Raw genomic sequence first — 12,831 nt, forward strand, 5'->3', positions numbered from 1 at the left:
ACGCCGAATTCCAGTTCTCTTGCCATTTCTACCACGTCTGCAGTGGCTTCTTCCACGGAAGGCTAGAACCCCTCAAAGTCATCCAGGAGAGTTGGAGTCAACTTCTTCCAAACTCCTGTGAATGTGAGTATTTTGACCTCTTCCCATGAATCAGGAATGTTCTTAAATGGGATCTAGAATGGTGACTCTTCCCAGAAGGTTTTCAGTGGACTCTGCCCACATCCATCAGGGGAATCCCCACCTGCAGCAGCCACAGCCTTAGGAAACGTACTCCTTAAATAATGAGGCTTGAAAGTCGAAATGACTCCTGGGTCCGCGGGCTGCAGAGTGGATGCTGTGTCACCGGCATGAGAACAACACAGACCTCCTTGTCCATCCCCCTCAGAGCTCTCGGGGGACCAGGTGCCCTGACAAGGGGCAGTGGTGTTGCAGAAGGAACCTTTGTTTCTGGGCAGTAGGTCTCAACAGTGGGATTAAGAATATCCAGTAACCGTGTTGTAAACAGATGTGCTGTCGTGCAGGCCCTGCTGTTCCACTTACAGACACAGGCAGAGCAGGTTTAGCCTCATTCTTCAGGGTCCCAGGACTTCCGGATGGTAAATGAGCACTGGCTTCAGCTCCACATCATCAGCTGCACTAGCCCCTTCCCTCACAGTCCCTGAAGCCGGGCACTGACTCCTCTCTGGCTGTGGAAGTCCTGGGCGGCATCGGCTTCCCACAGAGGCTGCTGCTTCGTCTGCACTGGGAATCTGCTGTGCAGCGCGACCACCGCCGTGAGTGATCTGAGCCGGGTCTCCCGGGGAACCTGCCGCGGCCTCCCCACCCGCACCGGCTGCGCCTCCCACACTGTGACGTCACGAGGGCGGCGTCCCCCCTGAAGCCTCGTGAACCAGCCTCAGCCTCTGCTGCCTTCACACTCTTCCTCCTCAGCTTCCTCACCTCTCAGCCTTCACGGACTCGAAGAGAGTCGGGACTTCGCTCCAGATTAGACTTTGGCTAAAAGGAACGCTGTGGCTGGTTGACCTCTCCAGGCACTAACACTTTCTCCGCATCAGCAAGAAGGCTGTTTCACTTTTGTCTCATTCCCGTGTTCACTGGAGCAGCACTTTTAGTTTCCTTCAAGACTTTCCCTTCGCAGCCGTGACTTGGCTAATTGACACAAGAGGCCCAGCTCTCAGCCTGTCTCGGCTTTCGACAGCCTTCCTCACGAAGCTTTTTGAGCTTTTTTTTCACCTTTTAAGTCATACATACGTGTGTGTGTTATTGAAGTACAGTCAGCTGACAATGTTGCCGGTGCACAGCACTGATTTAAGGTGAGAGACGTGTGGCGCTTCCTTCCACCCGAACACTCAGAGGTCATTCACTGCAGGGCTATTAATTGGCCTGGTCTCAATACTGTTGTGTCTCAGGGGACAGGGAGGCCCGAGGGGAGGCAGAGACGGGGACCAGCCGTCCGTGGAGCAGTTGGAACACACACAACATTACTGACTGGGTTCTCTGTCTTACAGGGGTGCGGTTCATGGCACCCAAAACCATTACAAAAGTAACATCAAATATCACTGCGCACAGATCACCATAACAAACAAAATAATAATGAAAAAGATTGAAATGTTGGGAGAATTACCAGATCGTGACACAGAGACACGAGGTAAGCAGATGCTGTTGGAAAGATGTCACCGACAAATTTGCTCCATCCTCCTGGTGTGGCAGCCCTTCCTCGGAAACTAAGGGCCCACCAGGAGCCACCTCGTTAGCACAAACTCAGGCGTGGTCGAAAGGGGGTCTCTAAGAACAACCGAAGATACTGCGGTCACTCAGGAACTTCTGAGGGTTTTTGAAACACAGTGTCAGAAGCCAGAGACAGGCCAGACGATTACGCCACAAGGAGAAACAGGAAAACTGCACGGGTCTGCTCTTCTTTTTGAGATGGCCAGCAGAGCAGGGTTGTGGTTGAAACAGAAGGGAAAAAACTCCAGCAGGGGCCAGGAATGGTTCCCGGGAGGGTAGCACACAGCATAAACACACAGCAGGGCTTCTAGGGAAGCACAGAGGCCCACAGGACTCTGGCAGGAGCCTGAGAGGCGGGCCCCGGGAGGGGGATGTGTTCTGCAGCTCTCCAGCTTCTGCATTCCACTTGGCTGTAGATGAGACAGATATTCGAAAGTCTGTGAAGAGGCCCCGGTTGATATGGTACTGGACAGCCTGCAAAAGGAGGGGCCCTTCCCCAGCAGAGCACCATTTACTTAAAAATGACATGGCAGCCCCTTTCGCACCTCCGTGCTGGGAGACACAGCTCCAGCCCCTGGCTGTCAGCAGCCCTTTCAGGGAAGTTGTTCTTTCTGCATTGCAACCTGTGATTCCACGGGCAGGTGCCTTGCAGCTCTTTAAGAAGCTTAAAATTCCCAGGAGAAACACTTAATGGCGATCTGTGACTTATTTTGTGAAGAAAGAGAAGAAGCAGAAACAGGAGGCCTTTCTCGGCAGTGACACGTCATGGCCTGGCTGGGGAGGAGGCGGGACAGGGTCAGGAGAGCGCTGGGTAAAGTCCTGAACAATAGTTCCCAGCTCCCAGCTGGCCAGCAGAGGGAGGCCTGTGGTCTGAGTCTGCCTTATCTGCGCCACACCACGAGTGCAGCCGCAGACGGAGAGGAATTCCCAGAGCAGAGCTCTGACTTCTGACACTGTCGGCTTACGTGAAATGGAGGACTTGACATGGGGATGGGCCGAGCGCCTCGCTGTGGACTGCGTGCAGGGCATCCTGCAGCCTACGCCCACCTGTGACACCTGGGAGCAGATCTGGAACTTCCAAGCCCGGCCTGACGACCTCCTCATTTCCACCTATCCGAAAGCAGGTAGGGGTGAGGGGGACAGGCGAAGAGAGATGGGGATGAGTGGGCAAGATGCATCGATCATGAGGTAAAGCTGGGTCTCAGCGGGAAACTGCTCACCGGGCAAGACAAATCACTGGTGGAAACTGAAACCACACAAAAAATATAAAATGACATACCCGTTTTAAGAATTTAATTCTTCCCATGATGTCCATATCACTTACTTCCCCGGAAGAAAGTGGGTCAAACAGCTGAAAACAAAAGGGCCGGTTGTTGATTTGCTTGTTCCGGACTCAGGCCCTCACTGCAGACCCTGGGGAGAAGCAGGGGCTTGGGTTATGCAACGCTGAGCTCACACGTCTCCCACTCCGGGGTCCGGGCACTGCTCCCTTAATCTCCACCCTCCCTGGGGGTATGCGGTAAACCCACTTTCTTATCCCAATAATCAGCTTAAGAAAGTCACTGTAGAAACAAGACAAACGTGAGCCCAGCCACGGCACCATGAAGACTGGAGGTGAGCCAGGGGAAGTGGCTCTCTGCCGCCGGCTGCGTGGGTCTACATGTCGACTTCAAACACAGAGCTCAGTCCATGCCCCGACCGCGTACGCACTTGCTCTTTGCTCTTCTGCAAAATCATGCTCCCTGTCAATAACTTCTGCTACACGTGCACAAACACACACACACTCCAACGCCTCGCCGCCTCTGTCTGCAGAGATCGGATCAAAGTCTGACGGGCTTTACACTCACATGTCCATTGGCTTCATATCGGCCCTGATTTTCTGAACTTACACATTGTGAGTCTGTTCAGGATAAAAATTTTCTAAATGTGAATTTCTGAAAGTAACCACTGGTGAGGATCACATCCTAGCGCCTTAATTTCATCCACAACTCTACCTTGTTACCGTAATTTCAGTACAATGTTTAATAATTAGTCCTTTCTCCACCTGTCAAATATGAGCACTAAGATTCGGTTCATTTCGGGTTTTCACAGGTTAGGAGTTAGTAGGACTTGGGCAATCCAAATGACTCACACAATAAGTAACACGCTTGCCAGCCGAGGAGGTATTTCGTCAGTCCCCCAAACCCGACACATTAATAAAGGCAGCACTGATTAGTGGGAAGAAGAAACGAGCCCAGGTGACCCGTATGTTTTACACCTAATTTTTAGGGAAAGGATGGGTGCTCTGTGAATGAGCCAAGACAAAAGCACTTTGTAGGGTCACCGACTTCTAGAGGCTGAGCTGAGACGTCGCTCCACCCACTGGAACTTCCAGCCACAGGCGAACCTGTGCCACTGCCAGCCCGTAAATTCCAAGCAATCTCACAGGCTAGCACACAGGGCTCCCACCCCTTCTGAGTACAGGGCTAAAGAAATATAGGTCCTTCATCCACGATGAAGGCATCGGTGCCAAAAAAGGTGAGACCAGCTCATCAGGGACGTAAAATGCTGGTGATCCCGGGGACCCAGAAGTGAACTGAGAGCGTGAGAAAGGGGTCCGGTAACGAGGGCAGGCATCAGAGCCGGTCAGGAAGATCAGCCTAGACCCACGGTTCAGAGCCTCCTCCCGATGTGGACTCTGTCAGGACGCCCGGCCCCACGTCGGTCAGGACTGGGGGCATCAGGAGACAGAGGCCCTTCTCCCATGGCACTGGTGGCAGTAGGGGTGCAGCCCCTGGGTCAAGGCCCTGGGCAGCAAAGGGTGGGGTGACCTCCACAAATCTTCTATCTGGTGGGGCCACCACCAGCAGTCATGATCTCGGGAAGGGTGACCCCTAACCCCCCTCCTTTAAATCTCAGACTCATGCATCTCACCGGCAGAATCTAGGTAGCATTCAGACCTTAGCGGCCAAGAGGTCTAGGGACGCACTTTTCAGCCTTTCAGGGAAAACAGAGGAAAGGCTGAGAGGGGACACTAAGCCCTAAGTGGCCCCTGGGTGGCAGCCCGATGCCGCGTGCTGAGGAAACAGTTCGAAGGCCATGTCATGACTACTCCCCGCCTCACAGTCTGGTGGGAAAGACCGCCTCCCACCCTTTCTAGAGAAATACGCAGCTCACTCAACAGCACAACAGTCACGATTAATGGTGGAGAAAAAAAAGAACCATATATTTATCAATCTAACAGCCACTCCAAATTGGAGTCTTTGTATAAAAGTTCCTATTATGATCACACGAGATACAAAGAATGATGTTTTCTGAATTCCGTTATAAACCTGGCCCCAAAGCTCACACAGCTGTGCTGGCAAGCGCTGGGTCATATTCTAGGACACGCAGCTGTAAAGGTCTGTGCCTCTTCCTCCTCTGTGTGGAATAAGGAACGACTTGGACACAGGAGATAGTGGACCTGATACAAAACGAGTGTGACGTTGGCAGAAGCCAGAGAGCTCCGACCCACAAGCGCTTCCCCTTCATCGAGTGGAAGATCCCGACCATGGAGTCTGGTGAGTACGGCGCAGCCGCCTGGGCCGCGGGCTCGGGCCCGCAGCCTCTCGGAGTTCTGGGCATCAGGCAGCTGCGTCTTGCCCGCTATGCCTGGCCACTGCTGTGCTCCAGAGCCTCCCTAAGCCCGGGCGGGACTGTGCAAAAGGAAGCAAGGTTCTGACTCTCCAGTTAGACGTCAGTTTCACTCCACAAGGATCAGCGTAAGTCACGTCATTTCACGGTGGAAGGGCTTGAATTTTTAGGCTCTGATCTATTTGGTTGATTGTTATGGTTAAAAATTGCTCTAGCCAAAAAAACTCATTCAGGGCTGGATGTATGCTCTCAGACGAGACTGAGATAAGAGGGGAAGGGGCAGGGGACAACCGTGAAAAGAAGGACACAACCTTCAGCACCACAGTGGAGGAAAATTCAACTCCCAGGGGAACTTGAGGCCCAAGATGGCGGGAGATTTGACCTCCAGGAGACCTTGAGCTTCATTATACACTCACTGCAATATATTAACATGGCAAATGGCACTCCCATAGGCGCCATGACAGCTTCGAGGCTGAGCACAACAGGTCAAAAAGGGGGTGCCAGGTGGTGGCCCAGTTCCTGGGAATCCCAGCCCTTCTCCACAGCAGCTGGAATAATCCTCCCACTTGTCAGCATATGAAGTTGCCAGGCCCATTAAAACTAACACTCCACACCCCTCATGGCCGTTCTCTCTCACCCTCTGAAACGGCCCGCACTCTATCTGTGGAGTATGTATCCCTCTGAATACATCCACCTTCATTCTGCTGTGGCTCACTCTTGAATTCCTTCCTGCGCGAAGCCAAGGACCCTCCCTCACTTGATGGAGTACATCCCAGGGACTCGCCCAACACCTGGGACACCAACATCCTCTCGCGCCCCACTTACCTGTGCCAAGATCTGCACACAGTACAGGCTGCCTTGAACCGTTCGTAATGTCGTAATAACAAAGCAGCGAGATTTTGAAGCAAATAGATAAAAATAGTGGAAAGTAATGGAAAATTCATTTTTGAACACAGGTTTGGAACAAGCCAACGCAATGCCCTCACCACGGACCCTAAAGACACACCTTCCCATCCAACTGCTGCCACCATCCTTGCTGGAGAAAAACTGCAAGGTAGAAAGCAAAAGGAACTCAGAGTTCACTCCTTAGAACACCCTGAGTCGTCTTCATTCAATTTCCTCTGAAAACACTTCACTTGTTAAATTTTTTACAAAAAAGAGAGAGTTCTCTTCACATTAATCCATATGCAAATTGATATGAATGCTTTTCATCTCCCACAAAAGCCAAATCACAGAAAAGCAGCATCAGAAAACTTCATCTGTGTGGAACACACCCGCGTGAACATAACCATCTCTGGGTCTAATTCTGCTTTTGCTTCCATTCCCAGGTGATCTACGTAGCGAGAAACCCCAAGGACAACATGGTGTCTTACTACCATTTCCACAGGATGAATAAAGCCCTTCCAGCCCCAGGAACCTGGGAAGAGTATTTTGAGAATTTTCTGACTGGGAAAGGTGAGGTTCCTTCCTGTCTCAAACTCTTCAAGCACTCTAAGAAGAAGGCACTTCCTTAGAACAGCAGGGCTCTGCCCTCTTTACCATGAGGGGGTCACCCCGTGACACTCTCCCTCCCCTCGGGGTCCCCTTTCCAGTGGGGTGTCTGCGGGCTAGGCTTCGTGACTCACTGCCGGTTCCCTCTTGCAGTGTGCTGGGGCTCCTGGTACGACCACGTGAAGGGATGGTGGGACGCCAGGCACCAGCACCGCATCCTCTACCTCTTCTACGAGGACATGAAAAGAGTAAGGGGCAGGGCGCCTCCGCGGTTCCCATCTGACCATAAAACACCTGGGGTGTAACGTGTGGACCCCCTCAGGGACCCACAGAGTGGGACAGGGCACAGAAAACGCTGCATCTCACTGGCCGCTGGCCGCGCATCAGAGTGCACCTGGGGCACCGTGAGTTTCTGTATCACAGTCTCACCTGCGCTCTGGGGTATGGGATGCCTTTCCTTATAGGCAGATGGCAGCCTGAAACGAATGACGCCTCTTTTCCCTTGCACATCTAGTTTAAAATTCCATTCAGGAGGGGAAATTTTTTTCTAGCACATTTTGGTTTTTTTCCGTTAGTACTTGAGGATGTCATAGTTTTAAGAAACAGTTTAAGAAATTGTAGTGTAATGGAAAACGCTAATGATTTAGAGTCAAATCTGTTGAATCCAAGTTCTGGCTTTATTGCCTGCTGGCAATTATTCTTGGTGAAGAGGCTTAGTATCTTAGACTTACTTAGTTTCCTTAAATGCAAAAAAGGGACAGTAATATATCCTCCTCCAAGATCTGTTACAGGGGCTAAATGAGATGTGTCACAAGAGTTTACTCAAACGATCATCTACTCAATTCTGACTCCACTGAACACAGGGACCGATACAGACTTAGAGTCTGTGTTCTTGAACTGATGATTGAAAGTCGGGCTCTCAACAGGTAATTCGCAGACAGCTGCATGGGTCCTCGGAGCCCACACCAGGCCTGCTAACTCAGACGCACAGTTTTACACAACTGCTAGGGGACTCCTGTGCACATCAGTTTAGCTGCGTTTCTCTTGGGTTCAATCACTAGTGGGCTTTATCCACTTGTGCCTACAGAATATCAAAAGAGTAAAAACACAATCATTTTTCCATGTTTTTATGGAGATATAATTGGCATATATTAGTTTCAGGTGTACAGCACCATGATTTGATATTTGTGTACACTGTGAAAGGATCACCGTAATCAGCCTAGTTAATATCCGTCACCTCCCAGAGTTACAAAATTTTTTCTTGTGTGGGGAACTTTTTAAGATCTACTCTCTCAGCAACTTTCAGACACACCACATCATCAGTTGCAGTCCGCATGCTGTACACCACATCGCCAGGACTTTTATAAGTAACATCTGATCTGTTCTCTGTTTACCGTTTTTATTAAACAGATAAATCGTCACATTTCTAGGATTCTCAGAACCATGATTAAGGGCTTGCGGGACACCCCACACAGATACCACTGTAACATTTCCTCCTTTATGCTTGCTTCGTACAGTTGTACTAACACACCACGGAAGGCAGGGAAAAACCAGACAAGCGAGTATGTGCAGAAGGAGACACTGGCAGCCTGGGTCCCGGGGGAACACGTTTCACAGACGGGCACTACTGAGGCTCAGAGGGTTGTCCAGACACACAAATCGAGAGGCAGCTACTCAGTTAAGGACTGTCACGGCAGGGAGCTGCATGTTATGAGGAAGTGTTTGCTCCTCTACGAGCAGATGTGGCAAACGGGAACATGCTAACAGGCACTAATGAGCTCAGACCAGGAAATGTCCACCTGGGTGATGCCTGCTCACCCTGTGTGTCACAGCCGTGTCCACGGAGGACGTGCCCCTGGGAACAGTGCCCTTTTGTGGGGGTGGATCCCACTGTAGGATGAGCACCAGGAAGAAGCTTTGTTGAAACAGGCAGTCTAACCTCAGAGCCCCCACGGCCCTTTCACATGTTTCTGTGATCACGTTCCGAGTGTCACTGGACTGTGGTCACTCGAGGCTCACAGTTCTCAGCACTCTTGTTGGCTCCTAGTCTGTGTCAGGCCAAGTAGGCACTTTTGACATCCAAGCTTTCTCAGAAGGGGCCCATTTTAAGGCAGAAGACACAGTGGTAGGGTTCCACCCCACCCCCAGCCCACCATGCCTCTGGGGACAGGGGACTTCCTGCACACGGCATCCTGAGCCGTGTCCCTCTGGTGAGGAAACAGTGGTGACAATGGAACTGAAAGCTTCACCCGGACCAGTGGGGGCACTGGAGCTGGTGCCACGGTGCCTCCTGGGTGCAGAGATGTCCCCTCCCATCCTCCTGGCCCCCCATTAGCACCACTGCAAAAGTCTGGGGGCCCTTCTATTAATGTCAGAAGCAGGAGACAGGCTGGCCGTGGCCATGTCCCCAAAGCTGCTGCACAGCCTCTGTTCTCAGCAGTGGCCCTGCAACACTCCCTGTTGCGCATTTAGCTGACCAAGACCCCACTGTGGCCCATGACTGGCTGGAGCAGGACACTTGGACGTAACCCTGGTCACATGCCCTCAGTGGAACATCCCCCAGCACCACAGGCCACCTCACTGACATGGCTCAGCCGATGCCCCCATGTTCCAGAAAGAAAAGCGTGATGATTCCAATTGATACAAGGAGAACAATATGAGTCAGTAGGTCAAAATGAGTCATTTCTGAAAAGCTGAGCATTTGTGAGACGACTTTAACTCATGACATGTTACTGATTACTGCTATTAATTCATTCAATGTTCTTGTAAAACTATTATTGATTTAAATTATCTTATATCAAGTCTTTTCTTTTGACTCTGATCATAGAACCCAAAGCATGAAATTCAGAAGCTGGCAGAATTTATTGGAAAGAGCCTAGACAACAAAGTTCTGGATAAAATTGTCCATCACACTTCCTTTGATGTCATGAAGCAGAACCCAATGGCAAACTACTCATCGGTTCCAACTGAAATCATGAATCAATCAATTTCTCCATTCATGAGAAAAGGTTTTTATGTTTTCTTTTGGCCATAATCTTTCAAGTATTGTCCACTATTTCAGAGTCTTTGGGGATTTTTCTTTTCTATAGATAAGAAATGTGCAATCTGTAATGAATGATTCTGGGAAAAGAGGATTTAAGAAATTACAGATGAAATGAAATCAGTATTTAGCCACAACTGGAGAGTGAGGTTTGGTGTCTAAGTCCAACCTCTCATCCTCACTTTTACTCCAGAGCTCTGGCTCATATGGTGAAAATACACAGAATAAAGTCAGGTGGAGAAAAGAAGCCATTTTATAAATTAGGGCTCTAAGCTATTAGTTAGATCCATTCATTCAAAAATACTTAGTGAGCGGCTACTATATGCTGGGCACTGTTCTAGATAATGTTCCAAGCAGTGAACAAAACACAGAAAAATTCCTGCCCTAGTGGAAATTCTAGCCACAAACAAATAAAAAAAAACGTTAAAAATACACAAGACAGTAGATGAGATGAAAGTAAGCTCTGTGGAAGGGAACAGGGATTGCAAGTGGAAAATTGGGGGGGAAACTTTTTTCCCCCTTCCTTTCTCAAAACTGTACCCTGAGTCCCTCCAGAAGCAGGCCTTTCTCGGTAGGCCTGCAGCATGGGAGCCGCAGGCACAGCACCAACCACGCTGGGGTGTGCAGGAGGGCAGGACAGAGGCAGGCACCCGGCCCGCTGTCCCCACCTGGTGGCCGCTCCTCCACATCTCGCTGATCAGGCCAGCTGGGGGGAAAGGAACAGAGGTGCGGCGGTGGGGTGGGGGGGACACGTGTGGTCCAGGTCCGCCCCTCCTGGAAGGAGGAGCAGAAGCATCTCACAGAAACTGGACAACAGAGGAGTACAGACCCTCGCCAGCTGCTGACTCTCCCCCATGGCTGTTTCAGGGACAGTTGGAGACTGGAAGAACCACTTCACGGTGGCCCAGAATGAGAGGTTTGAGGACGACTACAGGAAGAGGATGGCTGACAGCAGCCTGGCTTCCCGCTTCCACTTCTCATGAGGAAGAAAAGAACCTCAGCTCGAGCAGTAGGACGCTCACTACCCAGGCCACACGCCATTGGATTCAGGTGCCGGGCTAGTATTGCCTGTGTTTGCTTTTGCTCACTCTACACAAAACCTTGTAACCAGCAGGATTTGTAAGTAATCTAAACAATTCAACTCAATTTAAACATAAACACACCCAACGAGAGAAATTCAACTAGCCAAACTAAGGAGAGACAAAAATTAAACTGAATTACTCTAAACCAAACCAACTGTCTTTCAGTGTGTGTCTTGCCCAAGTGAGTTAAGTGATGTTTATTTTATAATTTATACTCACTTGTACACTTAGGTTCACACAGAAGCCTGTACATAAATGTTTATCGTGGCTCTAGTCTTAATCACCCCAACAAACCCAAATGTCACGCGGTTGCTGAATGGATAAATAAGTAGGGCACATCTGTACAGTGAACATCACTCAGCAACAGAAGGGAACAAATTACTGACAAGTGCGACAACCTGAGTGAATCTGAAAGGCATCTTGCCAAGGTGAGGATGCCAGTCTCAAAAGGTAACACGCTGCATGTTCCCATCTCTATGACACTGGTGGTGACGGAGAACAGACGGGGGTTTGCAGAGGTTAGGGATGGGAGGATCGTAGGCCACAGCGAGTATTTCGGAGGAGTCCCAGGGGTAATAAAACTGTTCTCTAGACTGATCACACCAGTCTGCACAGATTTTAAAATTCAAAGAGCTGTGTGCCAAAAGGCAAGGCAATATTTCCGTACATTAATTGAAAAAATAAAATGAAGGTTGGGGAGGACTATAGTTTTCAAAAATGTGAATTCTTCTTATTCTTCTTTTGAGATACACTTGACACATCACATTCTAGCAGTTTCAGGTATACAATACAATGGTTTGGTATTTATATGTCTTGTGAAATGATCACCACAATAAGTCTAACATCCATCACCATATATGGTTACAAAAAATGCTTTTCTTGACTTGAGAGCTTTTAGGATCTATTCTCTTAGCAGTGTTCAAATACAGTACAATGTTGTCAACTGCAGTCACCAAGCTGTACATGACATCCTCAGGAATTATTTACTTTATAAATAAAAGTTTGTGCCTTTTGACCCCTTTACCCATTTTGCCCATCCCCACCCCTGGCCTCTGGCAACCATTCTGCTATCTATGAATTTGGTTGTTTTTGTTTTGGGGGTGGAGGGTTCTAACAAAATGTCAAAAATGTCAATTTTATAAAAGACAAACGCCATGGAAATGTTTCAGATTAAAAAAACCTTAAGAGAAGTGACAATTCAATGCAAACCCTGGTCCTCGGCTGTACCCCATACTGGAAGGGAAAAAATGCATTAAGTCCTTAATGTTAATAGAACAAATATCCCTGTAGTTTCTGTTCTAAGCTTACTCAAAACCTAAAAAAAACTGACTAGTGATCTTAGGTTCTGTTTTGCTGGTTGGTTTCTACACCAGTTAATTAATAGATTCAACTAAGTTTTCATGGAGTGTGGGCTGCATACAAGGCAATGGACTTGATGGAGAAAGGGCAACAGGAAGTCCTCTATTTTTCACCAAAAGCTGCTCAAAGTCTTGGGTTTTTCCGGCACTACCTGCCGAACTATTTGGTCTTCTTTCTGAATGGTGTTTGCTGCCACATAAACATTAAGAATTTTGGTGGCTTCTAGGAATTACTCGTGAGTTTTCTAAAAACCTGCCTGGGATGACTTGTCTAGTGTGGAAAAGTCATTCACCACAACACAGCACAAGGTCCAAGTCACGGGCGTTTTCTGAAGCCAGCTCCTTACAGGGGACGTTTTTGGCAAGCTGGCACTCTTGCCCCCAAGATACGAGTACGGGCGTTGGAGGTGACAGCAAACGGCAGGCTCTGGCTGCCCTAACAGAGCGCTCGGACCGGCTCAGGCATCACACCTCTGTCCCGGGGACTGGGACCAGGTGTCCTCAGGCCACTCCCTCCCGT

General features: G+C 49.5%; 1 protein-coding gene across 1 annotated transcript; it reads left to right on the forward strand.

The window, feature by feature from the left end:
• Positions 1 to 2,568: 2,568 nt before the first annotated feature.
• Positions 2,569 to 11,671, forward strand: SULT1C4 (sulfotransferase family 1C member 4). The gene is made up of 7 exons (XM_006176589.3): positions 2,569 to 2,852; positions 5,142 to 5,267; positions 6,297 to 6,394; positions 6,669 to 6,795; positions 6,985 to 7,079; positions 9,659 to 9,839; positions 10,739 to 11,671. The coding sequence occupies exons 1-7, from the start codon at positions 2,699 to 2,701 to the stop codon at positions 10,852 to 10,854; spliced, it is 897 nt and encodes a 298-aa protein (XP_006176651.1). The 5' UTR covers positions 2,569 to 2,698; the 3' UTR covers positions 10,855 to 11,671.
• The last annotated feature ends 1,160 nt before the right edge of the window (positions 11,672 to 12,831 follow it).

The sequence above is a fragment of the Camelus ferus genome, chromosome 12 (genome assembly GCF_009834535.1).
Source record: "Camelus ferus isolate YT-003-E chromosome 12, BCGSAC_Cfer_1.0, whole genome shotgun sequence".
Taxonomy (NCBI): domain Eukaryota; kingdom Metazoa; phylum Chordata; class Mammalia; order Artiodactyla; family Camelidae; genus Camelus; species Camelus ferus.

What these genes read in the sequence shown, in the direction of transcription:
- SULT1C4 (XM_006176589.3), top strand. Translation starts at nt 2,699, where the DNA reads ATGGAGGACTTGACATGGGGATGGGCCGAGCGCCTCGCTGTGGACTGC. An exon ending in TTCCACCTATCCGAAAGCAG is followed by an intron (nt 2,853 to 5,141) that starts GTAGGGGTGAGG and finishes GTGTGGAATAAG; the next exon opens with GAACGACTTGGACACAGGAG. An exon ending in GAATTTTCTGACTGGGAAAG is followed by an intron (nt 6,796 to 6,984) that starts GTGAGGTTCCTT and finishes TCCCTCTTGCAG; the next exon opens with TGTGCTGGGGCTCCTGGTAC.